Source organism: Myxocyprinus asiaticus, chromosome 50 (assembly GCF_019703515.2).
Source record: "Myxocyprinus asiaticus isolate MX2 ecotype Aquarium Trade chromosome 50, UBuf_Myxa_2, whole genome shotgun sequence".
Classification (NCBI taxonomy): domain Eukaryota; kingdom Metazoa; phylum Chordata; class Actinopteri; order Cypriniformes; family Catostomidae; genus Myxocyprinus; species Myxocyprinus asiaticus.
Window position 1 is genome coordinate 15,447,138 of NC_059393.1, and position 25,271 is coordinate 15,472,408.

The 25,271-nt window shown below is 38.2% G+C and overlaps 1 protein-coding gene across 1 annotated transcript; it reads right to left on the minus strand.

Moving 5' to 3' along the window:
* Nucleotides 1–9,543: 9,543 nt before the first annotated feature.
* LOC127439198 (follistatin-related protein 3-like) lies at nt 9,544–19,879 on the minus strand. Its single transcript, XM_051695344.1, has 5 exons — nt 19,647–19,879; nt 18,451–18,636; nt 13,958–14,173; nt 11,908–12,135; nt 9,544–10,929 (listed from the first exon to the last, which is right to left on the minus strand). Exons 1-5 carry the CDS (start codon nt 19,723–19,725, stop codon nt 10,895–10,897), a joined length of 744 nt encoding a protein of 247 aa, XP_051551304.1. The 5' UTR covers nt 19,726–19,879; the 3' UTR covers nt 9,544–10,894.
* Between the last annotated feature and the right edge of the window lie 5,392 nt (nt 19,880–25,271).

Consider the following 25,271-nt stretch of genomic DNA (forward strand, 5'->3'; position numbering starts at 1 on the left):
ATCTACAGTTCTCAAAACTTCCAACCTTACAGCTGTGAAGGCGCTAATAGGCTACATAGCTTTTCAGGTTAGTCTGCTCAGGTTCTTCCATCGATGGATAAGGACTCAACAAAATAACTAAAATGCTTCTATTTGCGATATTTGGCCATCATCCTCAAACCCATAATCATTAACAGATAGGTGGGGATGAACAAAATTGCCTCGCTATAATTCTGTGATCATTTGTTCTGAAGTTTCTGTCATTTTTAATGCTGTTAGTACATAATGATTGTTTACGCTTAACCGGAAGTTACGCCCACATCGCCCACAAAGCATCATGGGACTCAGGAATATTGTGGATAGTCTCTGGCTCAAGTCCCCTTCAAGCAGCACTGTAGTCTGTTTATATAGGCTATTTCCCATTTCTTGGGCCAACCAATCCCAATCCCAGACACAGATTAAATAAAATGCTGCCTGATACAGCAAAAGGTAGAAAGACACAGAGAAAACAAGAAGCCACACCAAACAACAGCTACTACACGTTGAATAAATTGCATCACTGGACATAACGAAGCGTATTAATAAAGTTGAAATTAACACATTTGACCTAGAGATGACAGAAAAAATAAAAACATAAAATTACATAAAAGAAAAAAAATTATAACACCCTCCCAACTTTATAAAAAAAATAAACTGCTGGAACATTGCTTTAATGCTTTATGAGCTATGAATTCAGTTGAATTATTAGAATATTGATGACATATTACCACCAGAAGGTGGCGCAATTGCTAAGAAATATTCCAAAACCTGTGATGGTCTTGAGAAGTGCTAGTATTTTGTGCTGCCCAATATTTAGTCATAACAAATAATAAAGAAATACTTTGAGAGACATTAGACATTTCTATAAACTGCAAAACAACCTTTTTTTTTTTTTTTTTTTTTACAAGATTGGTGTCTATACACTCTCATAATAACACATAAAACCAATCAAATTCCAATGGCAATTTAATTACTTAAACATCAGTGAGTCAATGAAAAACGAATGACTACTTTCAAGGGACTGTGTCTTTATTTCCCTTTGAACTTCTACACTTAAGTATTATTTCATATTTAAAAGAAACCCTTGAGTCATTTGGGGAAAGAAAGGCAATAAATCCTTTCTGCTTAAGAACCTTAAGTACAATCCCATGAATACTGTTGAAATGATTTAACAGTCTGTAGAGGGATATCCAGACCTCATAGCCATTGAGTGTGTTTGCTACCTATTGAAATACCTCCAGTTCTCAAGAACAGATCAGAATCTTGGGGAGTAAGTAGGAGTTTCCGCATATTTGTCCCTCAGCCAATCCCTGCTCCCTGTCCACTCGCCTGACCACGATTATCATTTTTAGTGCGTGCTCTAAACATGACCTAGAATAGCACTGTAAGCAAAACATGGGCCACTCAGTTTTACAACTGGGAATTAGTGTTGTAACAATTATTCAGAATGAGTTAGGATATCTCTTTATTGTGTTTTTCTGTCTTTTTTCAACAAGCTATTGTATTTCAGTAGGCTATTAAGCCTGTTAAACCTATTATCTGAACAATAAACAATATCTGGTAGAATTTATTATATGCATTTATTTACCTATTTAGTCTACATTGGAATGCCATTGCCAGTTTGCATAAAATAGTTGGCTGGGGTGGAATAATGTTCTTTGGGCCAAACATAATGAGTTAGAGGGCTGTTTTTTGGTTTGTTTTTTAACCCCCAAATACTTTTGTAACAACGAAATTGCTGGAGCTTTTAATTCCACATGCAGGTTAACATACAGTATGTGTTCAAATGTCATAAAGTCATATTTACTATGTTACCAAGGTTGCTCAGTTGATGAAGTCCTCAGTTGTTGTAGGCCCTTGTGTAAGCTTTATCTGATGTGTGTGGGAGACGTGACGGGAGGAATCCGACAGTACAGACCTTGCTATGTTTGTGCTCATTAACTCAGCTATTGTGTCCACTCTCACGTGTGACTCCTCCACGTCTGTCTCAGTGTCTCAGTTGCAGTATTTGTGTCCGGAGTATACAGACTGTTGCTCAGGGCTATAGATTCCTCTTTGCATTGCAATTTCTCTTCACATTGGATGTGACCTCACCTTGTGTTTTTCTTCTCTTTGTTTTTCTTTTGTGTGTTTTATTTTATTAAATGTACAATTTTATTACATTTAATATTTGTATTAATTTATTTTACAAATTTTTACATTATATTAAATTTAAGTTATTTTGGTTAGATTTTTATTTTGTTTTGGCTTTTTTGGAAGAAGGGGTGATTTCATTTTTAATTTTTACTGATGACTGGATTACATGTATATGTTTCCTTTCAATTTTTTTTTTTTTTTAGAAGACAAGATGATTACATGTACAGTATTTTTGTTATGTTATGTTATGTTTTGCTTTGTTCATTAAATGTACAGTATTTTTGTTTTGTTATGGTTTAGAAGACAAGTTAATTGTATGTTTTAGAGGAGGTGAGATGGGCGTTTTCAAATGGGAAATTTGATTTAGTTTTGTTTTTGCTTTGACGAGATGATTATATGTATAGGATTTTTGTTTTGTTATGGTTTAGAAGACAAGTTAATTGAATGTTTTAGACAAGGTGAGATGGAAGTTTCCAAATGGGAAATTTGATTTTGTTTTGTTTTGCTTTGATGAGGTGATTACATGTACAGGATTTTTGTTTAGTTATGGTTTAGAAAACAGCGTGATTACATGTTTTAGATTAGGTGAGATGGAAGTTTCCAATTTGATTTTGTTTAGTTTTTTTGTATTGTTTTGTTTTTGTTTTTTTGGACGAGGTAAGACACTTGGCCGTCGATCATTGACGTTACGCCAAGTGAGCGACATGAAAGGGAACATAGTACCCATGAATCTTGCTTTATCGACAAAGAGCTGTACCAGTCACTGTCAGTAAATTTACAGTTCCAAACAGTTCTAAGATATGTTACATTTGAGTCCTCTGTTTAGAGTATGTTGTTGACATACACGTCATCCTCACTTTGAGCATATCCAGATATACAGTAAATATAGAGCTGATAAAATACACTTCCCTTTTGTCTCCAGGCAAAAACATCAGTCTAGAACTTCCTATGTCCCTGATCACCCAGTAGTTTAGGTTTAAACAACTGGACTCCATTATCAACACTCATTCATCATGCGTCAGACAGAATAGTAATATTTTGTGGAAATGAGTTATCCACACCAGCTGGGAAGATTGCTTCATAGAGTGTGAAGAAACACACAGTGTTCCTGATAACATCAGGAGACCATATGGAATTAAGCACACTTTAACACATGCAAGAATCAGCCAGACATTGTATAGTACAGGAAATCTTCTGTCTGGAGTGGTTCTTTTTGGTAAAATCCACCTGCCTAAGGTTGTCAAAAATGCTGTTTGCCACCACATCGAGGTCTCATGTCAAAGTAAGAATCTATTTGTTTAATTGATGTGCTATGACTATGACTGACATGACAATTATTCTAAGATGCATCTGAGTTTGTACCCTGTTGCAGCCGGAAACATCCATCGTTGGTGGCACAAGGCCATGGTGAAGTGAAATTTCAGCCTGTTAGAAGGTATAAATCAGAACAGATTAGTCAATTAGAGTTGGTCAAGCCTCAGTGCATTCAAAACAATGCTGCTGTAGACCAGTAATAACATTGATGGTGGAGATAGGAGCAAATGCATCTGGCTGTCTTTGTGGTTCTCATGCACAACAGAAGAAGACATCAGCTCGGGGGCTTGTCCTGCAGACAGATCATGTATCATAAGCAAGCTCTGTGACTGAATTTCTGAGAAAATGGACCCCATATGGGCAGATGAGAACAAAAAACAAAGTATTTTCAGGAGTTTACAATGCGCCTTACGTAATATACAGAACCATTTATGAAGACAGCAAAAAAAGTAAAAAGTAAAGTGAAATTTCATTGCAAACAATGGAAATGGGACAGTTTAAAAGTATGATCTTATTTTAAATGGTTAAATTAGACTAAAGTGTCACAATGTGTCCAAACTTTTATATTTTTTTTTTTTTTTGGTCTAATTACTGTATGCTTTGCCTACACATTTACTTTTTCAAATCATAAATATCATAATTTATCAGGGAATCTGGATATTCCTTTGGGAAAACTTGGCTATTAATACATCGGATTAAAGTTTTGAGAGACAGTAAGTCTCTGTGACCGCTCTGCATTAAAATGTATATAAGCATTGAAACGTGTATAGTTTTAATTGAAGATGTAGTCATTTTTTATGTACTGTAACAGAATCCTTTCAGAGCCAAAGTACCAAAGTCTCAAAGTCTTAGACCACACAGAGAGATCGAGTGAGATCAGGCAGTCAACAGACACCATCTCTGCTCAGTTTGCTGTGCACCACACTTAATCGAGATGTATAGAGGTTGCATAATTTCTGATGTCTGTTTTTTAGTCCATACTGTTGTCTTAATCTATTTCCCTCAAAGCAAAATTCAATTGCTTGCACCTGTTAACCATTAGCCTGTGGATTGCTCCAATTAGGTCACTCATTGGCAATCAAATTACCAAATGAAATGGTTTCTGCATCTCTTGTTTCAGCCTTTAGTCCGTTCACTGGCTGTCTGTTGCATATTGCACACAAAACTGGAAAGCACATTCTCTAGTAAGGTGTATTCTGATTGGCTTGGCTTCAATGCTTCCCTGGAAGATGTTTTTGCAAAAACAACACCAAAGCGCAAAATTCCGGTGACTTTGAGAGTGTGCGTATTCCTGTACCTATTGGCTACAAAGCATTTCTAAAAGATCTAATCACATGACATAACTAGATGAAGTTTCTCAAAAATACCTCTCAAAAAAGTAAAATTTTGTTTCAGTTGATTGTAGGTAAATATCCAGTGTGTGAGTGATATGTCCAAACAAAACCGAATTGCGAATCGATTCAGACAGTTTTGTTTCCCCATTTAGCCAATTCACTGAAATGAACTGACTTAAATTAAAGTTGTTTTTTTTGCGAATTGGCCCCTGCTAGTTCTGTAGGCAATGCTGTAATCTTAGTTTTGATATATTTGTACTGTACACATTTGATACTCAAGTAAATGTGTTTTTAATGTTTGCCTCCCTTCCCGTATTCATTCAGGAGGTGTAGGCTGCAATACTTAATGGATTTCAGAGCAGATCCCATGTCATGCTAACAAATTACAGCACTTAACTTTACTGCACCGTTGTGTTACGCTACACATAATTACCAATGCTTTTATACCCCTCTGGATTGTTTTTCCTGAAGCCATACTTCCTTTGGAGATAGAGAAAACATAGTGTCCATCATGAATAGGTAAGCTGGGCTGTAAATGACACACCATGAACAAATTAGTAGGCGCCACTCATAATGTCTATGACAACACAACTGACTCACAATGGTGATTCTCTAGCAGTGGAATTTTAAACAAAAATGTGATATCAGCTTTGAAATCATTCCAGGTTGTGCTAGACACAACAATAAGATCCCCTTCTTTTATATGGTGTACAACAGGGGTTTTCAAACTTTTTGATGTCATGGGCCCCCAAATATGATCAGCTAGGGACCCAATTTCTACAAAGGCAGATATACATGAATATGTATATATATATAAGACCTCTGAAGGTGTCCTGTGGTATCTGGCACCAAGACGTTAGCAGCAGATCCTTTAAGTCCTGTAAGTTGCGAGGAGGGGCATCCATGGATCGGACTTGTTGGTCCAGCACATCCCATAGATGCTCAATCGAATTGAGATCTGGGGAATTTGGAGGCCAAGTCAACACCTTGAACTTTTTGTCATGTTCCTCAAACCATTCCTGAACAATTTTTGCAGTGTGCCAGGGAGCATTATCCTGCTGAAAGAGGCCACTGCCATCAGGGAATACCGTTGCCATAAAGGGGTGTACGTGGACTGCAATAATCTTTAGGTAGGTGATACGTGTCAAAGTAACATCCACATGAATGCCAGGACCCAAGGTTTCCCAGCCATTGCCCAGAGCATCACACTGCCTTCGCTGGCCTGCCTTCTTCCCATAGTGCATCCTGCTGCTATCTCTTCCCCAGGTAAACGACGCACACACACCCGGCCGTCCACATGATCTAAAAGAAAACATGATTCATCAGACTAGTCCACCTTCTTCCATTGCTCCATGGTCCAGTTCTGACTCTCACTGACGGCGGTGGATAGGGGTCAGCATGGCCCCATATGCAGCAAGCTGTGGTGCACTGTGTGTTCTGACACCTTTCTGTCATGGCCAGCATTACATTTTTCGGCAATTTGTGCTACAGTTGCTCTTCTGTGGGATCGGACCAGATGGGCTATCCTTCACTCCCCACGTTCATCAATGAGCCTTGGGCGCCAATGACCCTGTCTCCGGTTCACTGGTTGTCCTTCCTTGGACCTTTTTTGGTAGGTACAAACCACTGCATACCGGGAACACCCCACAAGACCTGCCCTTTTGGAGATGCTCTGACCCAGTCGTCTAGCTATTACAATTTGGCTCTTGTCAAAGTCGCTCAGATCCTTACGCTTGCCCATTTTTCCTGCTTCCAAGACATGAAATTCAAATGACATGAACTGACTGTTCACTTGCTGCCTAATATATCCCACCCCTTGACAGGTGCCATTGTAACAAGATAATACATGTTTTTCCCTCACCTGTCAGTGACTTTAATGTTATGGCTGATCAGTGTATATATATATATATATATGGTGAAGTCTTCTTTCTCTGTGCGGTTAATCTGCTTCCATGTTTATTATGACCGGGACATGTATCGCACGTAATGAATAATGGTGCACTGCTCCATACAATCAGTTTCTGTGCTAGGATGTGCAGTCGAGTCTAGCGTACACCTCCAGACAAATTAAATAAATGCCAGTGCTTTGCCACAGAAAGTGGGGAAGAACGTTTGTGTAGTTTCACCTATTGTACAAAGGTGACTGTGTTTGTTCCTGGGAGGCAGAGACACCAACTCAAGACACAGTTCTCCCATTGCATGAAGTTTCAGACACTGCGTTAATTATGTAAAAAAGGATTTATGCATTTAACAAAAAGAGTAATCGCAGAGATTAATGCATTACATTTCTCAGCCCTTACATAGTTACTGTATATATATATATATATATATATATATATATATATATATATATATATATATATATGTTAAGTTTAAAGTGTATACAGTTTAAATAAGATGTATAAAAAATTTGTTTTTTACAAATCTTGACAAAAAGTTTAAACCCAGTTTGAAAACCCCTAGATGGATTTTGTGGAACACCCAAATAAATACCACTTCTTTATTTGGTTATAAAGCAAAACATTGTTTCATAGGCTGAGTACCTGATGACCTCCTCTTGTAATAACAAGAAAATTAAATCAGGCCCATAAATTGCTTTCAGGATCACTGTGGAACATTCTAGACCAACAGAAACAGCTATTTTATAAACACAGAGGAAAATCGAGATGTAGAAACAATGCACTGCAAACATTTTTTTATGGAATTGTTATGGCCTGTTAAAGCAAACAATTAATTCCAGTTCCAATGCAATAAAAGGAACTTGGATCAGAATCTAAACATCTCTCAAATGTAGACCAGATGCGGAGAGCAATCGGGAGAAGCTCCTTTTTCAGACAGGAAAATGAAACAATAACCCCTATATTTCTCACTGCTGCCACTGTTAGTTAAGAGGCCACCTCATAGACAGTGGACTAACACTTCTCCGTTTGATTATATAATAGGGTGAAATTTATACTGAAATGATTGAACAACTATTCCAACTAAACCTTCTAAGAAAATGCTTGGATTAATTTGGTCACTCCTGTTTTTGTATTTAGCATTTTGCACATTGGTGAAATTGAACACTGCAAAGATGATTTATCAGTGTTGGGAAAGTTACTCAAAAAGTAATTTTCAAAAAATAACTAATTACTTCTATAAAATTTACTGATTACTTCATTGAAAAAGTAATCACATTACATACTTTAAATTACTTTCTAAAACACTTTTCGCAGATTTTTTTGTTTTTGTTTTCTGCTCCAAAATATTTAAAAAAATTCTAAAAAAGTATTTTCTCCTTGTTCATTGCCATATGGAAGTCATATACTCCCTTACAATGACTTATTAGGGGACGTTCGACCTTCAGCAGTCACAGAAACACAAAGAGGCCAACATTTGAACATAATTAAATGCAACCTAGTCTTATAGAATGAACATTACTATAAATACATTTTTGCAACCTGAGTTTTACATCCCATGTTCTACATTACACTGCAGTTTAACACAAATCACGACTACAACTACTGATTATGACTTTATAAACACTTATTTTTCACTCTGTTGCTCACATAGTGCTATGTTATGATATCTTAAAGGTGCACTAATTTTGTACCCATTAAAAAAAACATTTACTCCTAAAGAAAAGAATTGTAATTTTGAAACATATATATAAAATCACGAGCACTCACTTGAGATGAGGACTCTTGTCATATCAGTGACCATATAAAAGCTGTTTAATTCTACATGGTTAGGGGCACCCTCATGGCGGCTGCCATTTTAGAATCACATGACCAGCTGAATACTACTCACTTAATCTCAGTAACCATCTTGTTATTGGACACTTTCACTCTTGGATTAAATTAATCATGCTGATTGTGAATAGTTAATTTCTAAAATGGCATCTGTAACTGAAAACTATTGATTCTGAATGATGCTGCATCCACACCACTAGGTGTCACTGTAAGTCCAAGATGACACAAACAAAAAGTTACAAAAAACAACAATTTTATGCACAAAATGCATAATTTGAAAAACGTCACAATATAATGCTTCTTTTACAGACACTCCTACATTTACACATGTATTCAAACATGATTAGCTTGCATGGTAGCTCAACTGATATAGCATGTTGGACTATGGAATCTGAAGTATATGGTTCAAGCCCAGACAAGCACAGAAGTTGACATGTGACACAAAAGTGTCATAGAATTGACATGCAATGATGCGGTTGGGCATATATTGATAAAAGTTGATTCTGTGTTTTTCATGTTCTGATTGTGTTATTTTGAGTATGGAATCAATAAAAATTGTTAATGGAAAAAAAGAAAAAAGAAAAAAAAAGAATTGTGTAACCCAAGTAATATATTTAAAAGTTACTTAAAGTCAGTAACTATAATTTGATTACACTATATACATATAATATTCAATAAAGTAATAGGACAATAGATAACAGGAAAACAATAAACATTTAAAAAATGCAATTTCCCTTACTTTCTATCAACATAATAAAAATAATTTTCACACATTTTCAATTTGATCATTTCTATATTATCAATTGCAAAATTAAATGTACAGTAGTATTTTCGATTTATTTATAGTATTGTTTATGTATATCATATATTATTATTTTTAGATTATCAATGTATTTAAATGTTTTATATTAAAATGTTTCATTGATTTATTGATTTCTTAAATGATTATTGAGTGGCCCATAATTTGACACATGAATAAGCAAGAATCATTAGAATCACATTACACAATATTAATTTTGTGTTTTAATAAAAAATGGAATGTAAGTAAATCATTATAAAAATAGCAATGCATTGATAAAAATGAATTTAACAGTATACATTCAAATACTGCAAAAGGTCTCTATTTACAGGCAGGTTAAAATCTCTTATGAAAGGTTACGCATTTCAGCACAGTTCGTAACAAACACAATGATCATTTACAAAAGTACAACTGTGAAACCATCTGTCTCTTATTCACATAACACCACACCATTTACTACTGGGAATAAAAACATGACAGAGTGTTTACAACGTCTAGTCATTGAATTTCTTCTTTTTGCCAGTTCAATATATAACAAGGTCAATTTATCCGAAAAACTTGCATAATACACAAAATAAAATAAAATAAAAAATAGCCCAACAATGTGAAAATCATTAAACAGTGGAATGTACTGTACATTCTTTGACTTTCTCAGTGTTCTCGTAAAAACTGCTGCCATTAGACTGTGATCAATTTCATTGCTTGGTGGGTGGCTCAGTTTGGTCTTCACACCAATGTAGCCAACACCACACCAACAAGGCCTGGAAGTGTTGCTGTTTTGGCTGAGTAATCCTTCTGAACACAAACAGTACATGCATAACACTATCTCAGTGAGTAAATAGTCTCCCATGTCCATAAGAATTTCAACCGTGCAGCTACATGGTTTCCTTCAGAGAGGCACATTTTAGATAAGCAGTATTTAGACTAACAGAATGATCAAGAAGGTATTTCAGTGGTTTTTGGTTATATATGTTTGCTGTGGTGCCCTGGTATCCAACCTATGACATAAATTAGCTCAACGAGGAGTGTGTCTAAGTGCGGTAAGTTTCCCTTACACTTACTATGACAACACTTGTCAAAAAGATAATTGCTGGCATTAGTGCAGTTTTTATCCATGTACTCAGTCTGGCATACATAGGACTGAATCATGTGCGTTGACATTATTCACTTCTGATATAATGTACATGAAAACACACAATAAATACCTTGATATAGGCAACTGATCTATGGATAATATGGTCTTAAATGTGTTAAACATAAATAACACTGACTTCATTACTTCATTACTTTTCACCAATAAATAGTAGCTTTTAGTATATTTACAATATACACATTGTCAGTTCATCAGTTCAATTCTACTTGTTAAAACAAAGACAGGCGAAGCAAAGGCATACGTTTCCGTTTAAATATTCTACTGCATGTGTTTATAATAACAGCAGCAGTTCTTTGGTACAGAGGACCCTGTTGTGAGACTATATGGTTTCAAACAGGCTCTTTCATTTTATATGTGCCTTCATTATATGTACATGGAGCAGAATTTATTTTGAGTAAAGCTGACATCCTCAGAAAAGTGAATTTTCCTCACTGCCTTCATAACCTGCAAGACACAACATAAAGTAGTTAAATTCACATCTCAATAAAACTGACTTTACATTTTGTGAAACAATTTTTTGACACCACTCTTAACGCATATAGAATAAAATATCTGATTTTAATATTTACAAACAATGCAATTAGTAATACATTAAAAATACATTAAAACCAGCCTATGCTGGTTGGCTGGTTTTAGCTGTTTGTCAAGCCTGGTCAGGCTGGTCAGTTGGCTAGTATAAGAGGGGTTTTGGGCAATTTTTGTCTGGTCAGTTGGGAAATCAGCTGGCATCCCCACTAAACCAGCTCAGCACCAGCTTGGCTAGGCTGCGTGACCAGCTTAATCCAAAAGTATTCTTCAGTCAGATGCGAACAATTGGCATCTGCACACAGGACACGTGCCGGAGCACTGAATGTGTACGACTCGATTTTTCTAACAGCACATACTCTGAAAGCACAGTATTTGCATGCGCCTGGAATTATTTGCACTAATTAGTGGGTCCAGATTAGTGGCAACAAACAATTGAGCCATTGCTGTCACAAAGAAGTGCTAGAAGAAGATGTAATCGCCGCTAAGCAGCAGGAGATGAAAGTAGAAACAACAACAGTGGATGTGCACATCAAGAGTGCGTGAGGTGGTCAGGAGATACCTGAATTTGAATAACTTGAGTCTGAAGGAATACAAAGACATCTTTATGGGTCTAAACTCCTGATGAGATATTGTCCAGTATCCTGTTGCAGTCGTAGCATGCATGCGCCAACCCCGTGTGTGTGGGCACAGTCAAATGAAGTACACTTTGAAAGGCTAGCGTTCGACTGTACGCAGACGCTATTCGCATCAAAACCGAAGTATACTTTGGGCATAAGTTCACTGACCACCTTACACCACCTGGACCAGCATGGAAATTCATGTTGGTTTAAGCTAGTCTTTTCAGCATGAATAGCAGTGCATGTCTTTCGGGGCGGAACCTAGGTTGCTGCTTACTTCTGCAGTGTCCATAGTGGCGGACTCCTATGGAGCGACCCAAAAAGCAGGTAGCCCTACGCAGGTGGCAGGCACTAGGGTAAGTGATGTTATCATTGCCGCAGATGGTTTGCTCAGTGACCATGGGCATCGGGCATGGCGCAGTGCGGCACATAACACAGTGGGCGCTGTTGGTCTGGTCCGTCACACAGGTGTGTGTACCAGGGCATACGACATTGGAGCAAGACTCTGAAAGAATAAGTGTCAAGGGTCTAGGAAACATGTTGAAAATACAAAAGCATTGATTCAAACAGATATCACCTGTAGAGTTATGGTTTTAAGTACACAGTGATGTCACAACTGGTTTAACATCACAACATGATCACACAGTGAAAATCAACATGCTGTTCTGTCGACACAGGTTCTGGTCCCATGGAAACCAGAAAGTAATCGATGTTCACTCTGAAACATAGATTCCTGTCCTGTTGAAAACAGGAAGTAATGTTAACGTTATTAGAAAAATTGAAAAGTGGGATTAAAAAGTCACAGTTTAGTCACCTTAAAATTAAATTTTTACTTAACTTACGTTTAGGTTTAGGGTTGGAGTTATGGCATATGGTTAATAAAACGAGCATTCTTTTTGACTGTATTACATCATTTACAACTAAAAATACAATTCGCTTTTGGCATCATCCTGTGGACATTTTTTTTGGTGTGGATTTTCTCCCCTTTTCTCCCCAATTTGGCATGCCGAATTCCCAATGCGCTCTAAGTCCTCATGGTGGTGTAGTGACTAAACTCAATCCGGGTGGCGGAGGATGAATCTCAGTTGCCTCCGCATCTGAGAGAGTCAATCCGTACATCTTATCATGTGGCTTGTTGAGCGCGTCACCATGGAGACCTAGCGCATGTGGAGGCTCACGCAATTCTCTGCAGCATCCACGCGCAACTCACCACACGCCCCACCTGTGGACGTTTTACATTTCACCCCAACAACACTTCCAGCTTCGGCCACTGGGGGAGTGGTTTCGAATTTCAGTTAGCACAGACCGATTTCAGCAGCAGAATTTTCAACCTCCTTTTGCTGAATTCACAGTTTGACCAGTCTGGGGACATTTTCAGCAACTTAAATTTAGGTCTGTTCCTCGCACAAATCATAAGGGTACAGAATACTTGGAATACACTGTCGTGCCACTTTTATGATACCTTTATTGTGCTTCTTTTTTTTCTAGATAATGTGGCGGGGTGAGAAAGAGACAGACACAGTGGGTGTGGTGTCAAGCCTCGGAGAGGCATTTATTAAAAATAATAAATAGGGGAAATAGTGTCCAGAGGGAATGGTGATCAAAATAATGGGGAATCTGGCATCCTCGCAGTGAAATGGAGCTCCGTGAAGGTCGGGGGAGTGTGTAAGGAATGGCCCAGGCATGAGCGGGGTCCGACAGCCACAAGCACTCTCCTCCTGGATCCGTGGCGCGTCATCGTTGTCAGTGGCCTGTCCTCCTAGGCCTGCGGCAGGTGTGAGGGGAAGCGCCTGGACTCTAGCCCATCGGCTTCAATGCGTGCTGTTCTCCCCCCGGCGATCTAACTCACGCCAGGGGTCCGATGAGTGGGTCCGGCATTGCATCTAATTCAGCTCCCCGCTATGGTCCTGGCCGTGCGAGAATGCCAGTGTGTGCGCGCATGGAGAGTTGAAGCCGACTTCCCAAGAAGAGGTGCGCTCTGCATATTAAAGACAGCGGTGATGAGGCATAATTCACATCAGGTGTGTTTCATCCACCACTGTCGAAACGAGGCTTATTATCTATGAACCTCTTCTCGCTCTCAAGCCCACTCCCATTGTGAGCCTGAATGAAGGACGGCCCTAAGAGGAAGGGCGACGATGACGAGAGGGAGGGGTGGGTCATTCCGCCACAATAATCATACATGAGGGTGAGTAAATAATGATAGACATTTCATTCCTGGTTGCACTGTTCCTTTAAACATGCAAGTGACCACCACTGGCAAAAATGCTAATATGACTTAGCAAAATAATGGACTGATTATATGGAACCTAAAAAAACAAGCTTACTTTTGCATTCCCCCTGGTACATAATCTCCAGGTCAGGGTGACCTATGCAGCGAGCCATCAGGAGCGCACACTCATCATTGTACGAGTTCCCATCACTCCCACACACGGCATGTTTAGTGGAGATGTTGGAACAGTCTGGAGAGCATATGCACTGCGGACGTCCTGCCTTCATCCTGCACACCTTTCCAGGGCTGCAGTTGACCCCTTCACAGTTGTCTATAAGAAAAAGATAAAATATGATGTAGTGATATAAACGTTTAAGGATGTTAAACACAGTATTTTCAATATTGATTCAGTACAGTAAAAATTTGCTTACTGCCTGGGCGGTAATAGCATGGTGTTAATTGTGGCATGCAAATATCACTGAGTTTTGTGAACAAGGTGCAATCTACAAGAAGCCTACTTTACATAGAGAGGAGGTGTGTTTGCACTGAAAAAAACAAAAACAACTTAACTAAAATCTTTTCAGCGCATTTAGCGCCTGTTTAAACTGGATTGAAGGTGGTTAGTGAATAAGATGCACATTTTTGTGCTGGACTACAGCATGCCAAAGTGGCGCAACTGTTTAGTGAATTCACCCCAGAGTGTTCTGTGTTAATACTGTAAGATTTCCACATCCATGGCAATTGACTTGCTGTCAAATAATTGCCCATTCTACTTCATTCAACTGTAAACAAAACACATCAGAAACCCATTGAGCGAGTCTGCACTACTCCCTCAAATTGAAGCCCTGTTATCCCTGCTCCTGGTTCCCATTCCTCCAAGTCCTTTAATATCCTATTGCTCCCCTTCCCTGTGAAGCCAAATCACTAAAGGCCGCATCAGATACCTCCACCTCCACTGGAAATTCAGCAATCCCTGTTATGTTTCCTTAAAAATGGCAGGCAGTCACACATGATTTACGAACTGTCTTGTCTGCCCTTCGAAGAAAACAAATGTAAGGAAATGTGCTGGTTAGATGCAAAGTGTGAGTTGAGATGTCAGGAATGCTTTGAAGCAGTTGACATTGAGAGCACACTGGAGAGGTCACTCAGTAGGGTTCACTAGTCCATATAGTTTTATGACAATGAAAGGCAAATGCCATGGAACAAACAATATAATAGGCTTTCACTTTTTTCCCAATTGTCTAATGATACTGATTGTGTTTGAGGCTTATGCGGACCAGACCTCCAGCATGTGGAAGGAATTTTCCTTTGCGGTGAGCTAGAATTCAGTCGTCTCCAAGAGGGAAAGGCAAAACAAGCCTGCTTTCCAATAAGCATTGGGAAAGAGTGAATGCCGAGAGAGGGAAGAGAGAAAAGTTCAGAAAAGAGCTTCTTTTGTGTCAAATTTGATTGATTAAGTTCATGCACTGTGATACAGTTTTATTCATGGGCTTTATTTTTAACGACCATATGCTGTATTTTATCCAATTTTTGTGAGAGCATTCATTCTAAGCGCCATTTTCGTGCCAGCACAACGTGCAGGTGTAAGTGCTTGTGCTATCTGTGGCCGTATGTGTGCAAACGGTGTATGTTAATGAAGTGCTGCAAATCGCAGTTTGCTATTGTCCTGAAAAATAGGTCATTGCGCTCAGATGTCTGAGAATCATGTCTATTCTGGGTGCAACGTCTAAACTCAGTTCCTGCATTTGCAGTTTAGGGATTCCACCAGCAGATGATACTGTATAAAAGAGTTATTGGCCACTTTTAATACTAGCCTCTAGCCATGATTTGTGTGTCAGTAGATCAATATGATTAATTATACTTACATTTTTTATAATTTAACACAGGCTACATCCAATTTGCCTGAGCACCACATTTTCAATGCGTACATAAGGAGCATATCACAGTTATAGAAATATGCCTGACATTCAACAAGGACGTAGTTAATGCGCAAAAGAACCTATGGACACAAATAGTCCATATTTCTATAACACAGATGCTGCAATAATTGGACAATAACTTTAGAATTAAACTGCACTTGACCAAACTCATTCACGCTTAGCACGCTATTTCGCTAACCCACATTAACAGCTAAGACTTAGCTCATGCATAAAAAAAAACTTTACCACCATGCCCACTGACTTTGTGCGTATGACGTATTGCATGGCACTGCGCTTAAGACATAGCGGTCTTAAAATAAGGCCCGATATAAGGGATTAAATTGAAAATAAAATAAAGGGATAAATGAATGCAATAAACACACTGTAAAAAGTGAAAAAATGTCCAGTTGTTAATTTTAAGAGCTATTTCTGCCTGATATGATTCTAAGCTTAGTCATGAAACTCTACGAGTTACAAGCTGTTAGGTCCTTTGACATGTAATCTGTTAAGCCAATCAGCTCACAAGGTGCAGCTGATAGGTCCTTTGACATGTTTTTTGTTAGCCAATCAATCTGCATGCTTTCTCTTTGTCTAACATTTAAATTGCCTCAGTTGTTTACAGGTATTCACTGCAGCATCATATGAGAGTTTTTTCTCTGAAACCCTCCTCCGCCCCAGCATCACTTGTCTAGATCTGCTTCAACGGAATTCTATGTATAATTGTGAAGCAGAAGCATGTCCTACCTGCTTGATGCTACATGTATCGTGTTTGCCAAATTGTGCAGCACCAGAAGCATGTCTTACATGCGCAACATGGCATATCTCTCTATGTTTCACCAGTAGCAAGTCTTCGTACTTGCTCTGCAGCAACAGCATAATGAGTTCTAGTCCGCCATGACCAAACTTAGTCCACCATGACCAAACCTATCAACTTAATACCTTAAATTTATTCATGGAGTTGACATGATTGAACTGACACTTCACATTAGTGATGGGAACTCTGACTGATTTCCGCGAACCAGTTCTTTCGGACGGTTCGTTTCAATGAACCGATTTAGTGGTTCTTTGACGTCATCACATAATGACGTCACTAGTACGCAATTCTAATATCCCTGTGGCATGGTTATCAAGCATTAAAATAAAGCCATATGTGAATGCATATGCCATATGTGAATGCATGTGAATGCATATTGCTGAATATTACCATTTATTCAATTCATTTATAATAATAAGGGTGTTTATTGTCATCAGTATTTCATTATGTGATCCTAAATGTCGAATATCCTATGACAGACATATATTGATTACATCTTGGATAAGTGTCCTACATTAAAATATGTTCTGTGTCTTAAGCATATAAAGTTGATAAACTAGTCTTAATCCACTCACCAGAAACCATGATTCAGCTTATAACAATTTAAAATATAATCTGAATACACAATATACAACTGTAAAATTAATTTACACTTCTCTTCTAAAAAGTTTTTGCATGTTTTAATAAAAATTGCATTTAATAAAACTAGTCATAAGCATATTTCCAGGATGTTTTGTTTGTTATTTAAAATGCTTACATTTCGCACCGGGCTCGTTCAAGTCCTCAGTACACACATGCTTATTTCTTTTAGGCTCTTTCATCGGTTTCTGGTTCTTTTTGAGTCTAGATGTCCAATTCAGCATGTAGGTTTGATCTGTTAATTTCGAACAAGTTCTTTGGTTCAATAACCGGTCAAGTAACTCATAAGAGCCACCTAGCCTGTATGAATCCAACTCGTTGGTTTTGCATTTATCATCATCACAGTTAGCTACACAATTCATTAAGTCAAATAAAAAATACAAACACAACTAGAAAACATATATATTATTGATAATTTGTATTAGTAACATCATTGAGTAAAAATGGCTACTTAATTCTCAAGGCCTTCATTTGCAAAGATTTTTTAAATACATCTGTAGGTTTATAAAGGTTTACTGACATTAACATCGCAACACATAGCAAGTCCAGACAGCGGGACCGGCTCATTCGGTTGTTTTTGAGTCAGTTTGACGTGCTGTGTAGCCAATAAGTGCTTCAGCTGTGCGTATTGCGTCATCATCCCGGAATTAAAGTTCAATTCAGTTCGATTTTGTGAACCGGGTCGACCGGCACTCGCTGAGAATCGTCTCAAAAGAACGATTCGTTCAAGAATCAGATATCAATACTTCTCATTTTTAGACTGCCTGACAACATATTGCAATTACAGTGTTACATATTATACATATTACAGTGCATGTTTATGATCAATAGGCACTTTGGTAACAAGTTTATGGTATTGCTGGGACCTCTGACCTCTTGTATAAACCTGAATACCTGGTCCAGGTTACCAGTAATGGACCAACAGCCTTTTTGTAGATCCATGCTTTATTAAAATATATGCGCAATTGCTTTTGTAAAGAAAACACTCCCAAATCTAGATTTGGCCAAAGGTACAATTTTATCTTTTCAAATAAAAAGGATCTCAGCCCTAATTTCCAAGCAAGGAATGTTCTCTAAGAATGATCTACAAGTTTAAAAATGCTAGTAAAAGTATGAAGAGTATCAGGTGTCTGTGTGTGGTTGACTCTCATTGGTATTAACATTTTGGAACATTACACAATTGGACAAGCCAGCCCTACTGAGATCTTAGAACAGAGGGTAAATATGAGTCTGTACCTTTGCACGGCTTGCAGGAAACTATTCCCAGGAATCCCAGCAGGCTGACTTCATTGATGGGCAGACTGGTATTGGACCAGGCGGTGTCCAGACGGCCAGATGCACAGCACTCCTCCCTGCTCACGCCCCTCATGAGCACCATATCACAGCGTTGCTCCGGTCCCTGCTGCAACCAGCACATGCCAGCTACACACACACATAGATTAAAAACATACACAATCCAGAACAAAAATCAACAACACAGCCCTGACGTCAGCTATAAAGGATGTCTTTCCCTGTTGCACATGTGCGATTACAAAGTTTTTGATACAGATACTAATAAAGTACTTCCTTTCACTTTTATTGGATGTTACGCAGAATTTGTCACTATTCTACGCTTTCATTGTATGGACAAAAAGATGCAATGAAAGTGAATGATGACTGAGGCTGTCAGTCCCTAACATTATGGCCAACTCTTTTGAGTGAACTATCCCAATATAACAATTAAAAGAATAGGAGCATTACACAGAGGCACAATAATTTTCCTGTGAAACTTTGTGGAAAATATTTTAATAGTAGGCTAGTAAATGTAAGCGTTGTTGTTGTGTGTGCATGCATGCATGCATGCGTTAAGCATGTTTTATGCCTCAAATGTTAACTATCTGACTGTATGCCAGGTGAACATGGAGATGTTTAAATTATTAACGTTTAATGGGGCTGTGTTGTGCACAGCAGTTTGAACAGTACAATTAATCTGAAATTAATTAACCCCACTGGTGACACATGCAATATTAACATAACACCCTATTTGTTAAGATTACACTTTCTATTGAATGAGCTTCTAATACAAACATGCCATTGTCCTTTGTTGTAATCATTCTCATGTACCAACAGTTCACTGGGCAATTAAAGATGACAAACTGCTGGCAGGGTAAATCAAATGTAAATAGCACTGCTTCACTGAAACATTTGAGCTGTCTATCAGTTGCATGTCCTCTTTACAGACGCGTGTGCACCTGCGTGCGCAGTAGATATTTAAGTAGCACTGAAATTGAGTTCATTTGATTAATTTATTAAAATAAATAATTTCTGTGAGTTCAAAAGGTTTTATTGTCCTAATTAGCACACTTTAACCCCGATGAACAACTTCGTAATAATATATGAACGAGAAACCATATTTAGAAACGCGATTTAAAAAAGCGTTTTCGCGTACTTACCGTTCGCTCGATGTTTTCCAAGTATTGCGCACAATGAAATAAGTATCACACAGTGTAAAATAGCCAGAAAGTTCATCATGCTGTTTAAAAAAAAAAAAAAAATCTTCTTTGCACAGATGTTTGGAGTAACCAGCCTCTTTCCTTAGAACTATTTAGTTTGATAGGAAGTCTGCACAGACTTTTTTTATTTATTTATTTAATTTTTTTTTTTTTTTTTTTTTTTTTTTTTTTGCGGGTCGTTTCCACTCGGTTTCGTGAATGGGCTTGTTATGAGTGATTTCGGTCCGCCTCTCTATAAATATTTTGTTCGAGTAAATTATGCTTCTGGGATGGGCGATCATTCCAGCCAGTTACGTTGCTGATGGAAGGGGTCTAGCTTGTGTACTTGAGTCAGTTCTCGGATATGAGGCTAAAAAACTCCCACACTTCATCTCAGACCTGTCTGAACTCTCTTAACCACATTTATCACGAGCGTTTAGTGTGACGCATGTCTCTACACTTTATTAGCTACTTACAAAGTCAAATAATCTTTCATTCTTACACTGAAAACAATACAGCTAACAGCCTAAATATGTGCTTCATGTGGTAACATCTACTTGATGTATTTAAGTCAAACATATTAACCCTAATTAATCGACTTGAGTACACTAGGTTACAAGAAACTCCTTTTTAAGGGTTATATCGGTTAGAAATAGCTCAACATTGTATGATATAAAAGTAATTTATAATCAAATATTAATAATATTAAACTTATGATGATGATAATACATGGTGCATTGTTGTTACTGTAAAACATCGCAGGCTAATCGTGAGAGATTTAGCCTAAAAACACTAACTTGTAATATGTACAATTTATTTGTTTACTACGGGACCCAATACCCAGATAGCACACATGCGTCCCAGAGATGTCTGTTTTAGATCTTTTGATCTGGAAAGCATCACAATCTAATAAACAACTGCTAAACATCTTAAAAAGATCAGATTTACAAACATAACCAGGGCCGGTACTAGGATGTGATCTTTAGTGGCCCTTACAAAAATCAAGAGTTCTGTTGAACCCCTGTGCCGATTTGTCACTCGCTATTTTCACATGAAAATTAGATTAGCTGCAAACCATTGTTGGTTTGCCACAGAAGTGTTTTCCAGTAGCGGCAAATTGTCCATTGTTGCCAAAGGTTTGCAGCAGGTTCACCACTACCGTTGAAGGGCTGCAAACTTCTGGCAAATATTTGCTGCAAATCGCAAGCTCATTTGCATGTGGAAGAAAAGAGTGGCAAATTTGCGGCAAGTTTTGCCAGAACTCTAGATTTTTTTTCATGAACGGGGCATGTGGTGTTTGAGGAAACGTTGATCGTTTCTCTGTCAGTCCGGGGGCTAAGTAGATCTTTTCACTGTCAGGGTGGGGGCATCTGAAGTTTGTTGGGGGGGGGCTCTAAAGGCAAATTGGGGGGGCTGCACCAATCAGGAAGTGGCATCAATTAGAATCAGAATCAGAATCAGAATCAGAATGAGCTTTATTGCCAAGTATGCTTACACATAGAAGGAATTTGTCTTGGTGACATTAGGCCGCAGGAGGCAATCAGACGTCGTTCCTAGGACAAACACACATAGATATTCCAAAACAACAGAAACAAATCAGAAAACTATAGGCTCATAACAGTGTGTCTGTTCAGCCATGTGGAAAACCTCAGTCCACTGAAGATGGAGCTCATTAAGATGTTGTGCTCAACACAAGGAGTTCCTTGAGAGTGGAACACATGGTTTATATTGCGACTCAGGCTCTGATGTAAACTCCCAAAGTCGCTCATTGGCATGTTTCTTCAAACTTTTCACTGGCACACCCTTCCCTCCTCAAATCGCTATGGTATGATATTGCAAGCCAGTTAATATTTTGCAGGATGTCTTCAGCTTCAGGGTCTTATCTGTATAATGTGAATGGAGATAGAGAAAAAAGTTAAAGTATCACATGACTTGTCTATATTTAAGCAATATCACACAAGCAAGTTTTCGTTTTCTTGCTTTCATTGGACTGAGCTTCCATCTATAAAAGGTTATGCCTCACGATAAAATGAATACTGAAGGTCATTTATTACTACAGTTGGGAACTGTTTTGAGACGCAAGGTGGCGCCAATTAGCTATTCTAGCTTGCGTTATGAAAAGAGAGAGATTGTGGAGTGATACGAAAAACATGAAAGTAGCACCGGGAAATATATGAAGTCTTGACAAACCATTATCAGAAAACATTGAAATAGGGTTAGTTCAGAATGGCATACGTGTCTATGGCAGAAATAGTAAGAGTAGTATGTCTAGTATGCCATTCCGAACTCAGTACAGTAATCCCCATGCTTTGGGTTTGAATGCTGAATTTGAGATGGGTGACGTGGGTGGGCTAGGAAGCACTTGCTCAATAACTGTCATGGTTAGATCATAAGTGCTCATCATTGATGACAGAGCAACTTATGGGAAGCAACCTAATGAGATGTTACCAATATTCATCTGACACTTACAATACTTACAAACTGTGAATATATCTTAAAGACCCTGTGCTGAAAGATGTCTGATTTTGATTTGACATGACGAAAAACACACTGTGACTATGGCACCAGTATTACAAAATCAGCAGCTGAGATGTGTGTCCTGGTGGGAGGGAGGGAAGCACAAAATGTGACTTTAAATATTTTTACAATTCAGTTGAAAATTAACAAGAGAAGCTAGAATATTACTAATATGTCAAGTCAAGCTTATATGTTTACCTGAAATATTTACAGTACAGTATACTGCTGTTCAAATGTGAAATGCAGTAACTACTCATTCTGTAAAAACTGAGTTATGACTGAAATTAAGTCTGTGATGTTTTTTGGCTCAGCTATGGTCAGATTCAGTGAAAAGAAGAAGAAGAAGAAGAAGAAGAAGAAGAAGAAAAGAGTGTGAACATTGCAGTAACTACAAATTCTCATTACAACCAGTCAAGGCAAATTGTAGTAATAACAAAAAACAACAACCTTTAAAGCTATTTTTTTTGTCAATATCAGTGTTTCTGCATATACTAATACATTAAATGCTGTATATGTTAACATATGTATTGCATTATGAACTAACATGAGCAAAGAGTGAACCATTTTAGTCCTATATTTAAATTAACATTAACCAATATTAATAAATGCTGTAAAAAATGTCCATAGTTAGGCCATGATACCTACCTAATACATTCAGTAATATTTAACCTTATTGTATAGTTTTACCATTTTAAGGATCATAATTCAATCATTTACAGTATTGTAGGCTTACCTTAAATACTACTACAGCTACAGTAAATTGAGCCTCATTATTTAGCAATGCTGCTCTCTAGTGGTGGTTGTATGATGCAAGATTGTATATTTCATTCCTGTCAAGACCTTGGTGAACTAAAAATAAATTTAAATTCTATTCTTGATGGCCTGTGGCAAGGCCGTCAGTAAAATTCACAGGGGCCAATACATTATTTGTATGAGTGGGCCACAGCCATGGGCTGATCTAGAGAATTGGTTTATGGTGATTATTATGTTTGCAGTTTGATTTATTGGATTCTAGCAGAACAGAAATGACATAATAGCATTAATTGACATCTGTGATGCAGAAAAAAATGGCAACAGATACATAATCCTGTAATGGCATAGTGTGCCCAATGAAAGCAGACAGAATTTTCCAATGTAGAGTTACTGTTAGAGATATTTTGCTCTAACCATTATCTTTGAATAAATAGAGGTATTTACATCAACTTTTCCTTTAGCTTTCTCTGCCTCAGAACCACTTGATAGGTCATTCAGTTAATTTCCTCCCAATGTGTGTTGGGGAAAAAAAAGAAAAAAAAAGTGGAAAAAAAAACCTACCAAAGAGGAAGTGACTAATTCGTTCACCCCCCTCACACCAACACACCTTGCCGCCCTCTTAATGGCCATTCAAAGTCCCTCCAGCTGTTCATTGATGGGTTACTTAATCCCTCTTTGCCGGCTACACCGTAGGGTGCCGATCTTGCTGCACAGGACATGCTCTGACGCAAGAATAACTAAAAGAAGAGTGAGTGCACTGTGGTAGGAAACCTTGGAGCCTCAGGGCGATGGGAAGCATCCTACTCTGATACTATTCAGGCCTGTGCCAATAAACGTTGTGAACGTAACCATATTAAGCACTCAAAACAGGACTGACAACCGTATCCTGCTGCTGTGTGAACGTGGTCTTTTGAGTTTTCATCGCATCTGTACTGTTTGAAATATGTGACCAAGTGATTTCTGGATTACTACATCAAATTTTTCCTGGTGTGATGGATATAAATAATCAGATGTTTATCGAGAGTGGGTAATTTAACTCTATTATACTAAACCGTCATGAAATCTTGTTTGCACGAGGGAAGTATTGTGTGCCTGTCACTGCGTAGTTAACTTGCATCCAGACGTCTTTTTTAAGTCAATGATGAGTATTTTCAGTACATTATATTTATGTTGAGTCATAAAAGCCTTTATTGTAATAGATTGTGTTGATAAATAGGTTTATACTGCATTTTCAACACAAAATTCAGCGCGTGCTGCGTGGTAGTCTGACCGCCTCCCCTCTCCTCTCACTCCGGCTGCAGTAGCACAGAGCTCCACATGCTCAGCTCTCACGCCCAGTTTAAACTGTAACCTGAAGACACAGACTGCATCCGACAATGGCAATGTTCTGCCTTCAGAGGATGTATAATGAGGTAGGATGAAATAAGGAGCTTTTTAAACTGTTCAGAGACCAGTTTTCTTAAGAGTTCCATTCATTCAGAAATGCTATCGTTTAAACCATTAACTGATTAGGCACCTGCCTACATTTTTAGATGCAGCCAAAGCTCATGTAAAACAGCCCTAACAAAATTGTAACTCCGATCCCGGCATCCTCCGTCGGTGTTGTTGATTTCATTGTTGTTGTTGTTGTTGTTGTTGTTGTTGTTGCTATTGAATCGTGTGTTCCAACCACGTCAGAAGAAAAATGGTCGATACTAGATGACGTCACTACAGGGGTACTTTTGGGAATGCAAATGCAACAGGGGAAAAGTCTCCTTGGGTGTCCCGTTCCTCATAAGAGTTCTCATCTAGAAAGCTACTAAAGGAAAAGTACCAGGACTGTAGGTGGGAAAGGGCCTAACAGGTTGATAATTCATCAGCTGAAATATTTACCAAAATTCGAATCACTGCCCCCAGTGGCCAAAGATGGAAGTGTTGTTGAATGTGTATAGGCACATGTGAGCTCCAGCGCCACAGGGTGGCGCCAAAAGCGAGTTGTCTTTTTAGTTGTGAAGGATGTAATACACTCAACAGTAATGCATATTTTATTAACACTACACCCTAACCTAACCCAACCCTAAACCTAACCCTCAGTGGAGTAAAAGTTTAATTTTAGAATGAAAATGCAACCTCCGAATCATGTTTACCACTATTTATGTGTACACAATTACTTCCTGGTTCCCATAGGACCAGAACCTGTGTCCCTGAGATTGCTCTCACAACACACTATCAGTAGCGCCAGAGGGGAAAGTGATCAAATTTGAAATGGTGCAAAATGCCTGATGGGGGATGACATTTTTCAGTAATTTGACAATAAGGGGCCGATTTATGGGTACA

Excerpts from the sequence above, each read along its gene's own strand:
- LOC127439198 (XM_051695344.1), bottom strand. The coding sequence starts at position 19,725 with ATGATGAACTTTCTGGCTATTTTACACTGTGTGATACTTATTTCATTG. Across the intron at positions 12,136-13,957 it reads GTACCAGGGGGAATGCAAAA|AGTCTTGCTCCAATGTCGTA; the intron begins GTAAGCTTGTTT and ends TTATTCTTTCAG. Across the intron at positions 10,930-11,907 it reads CCACTATGGACACTGCAGAA|GTTATGAAGGCAGTGAGGAA; the intron begins GTAAGCAGCAAC and ends TGTGTCTTGCAG.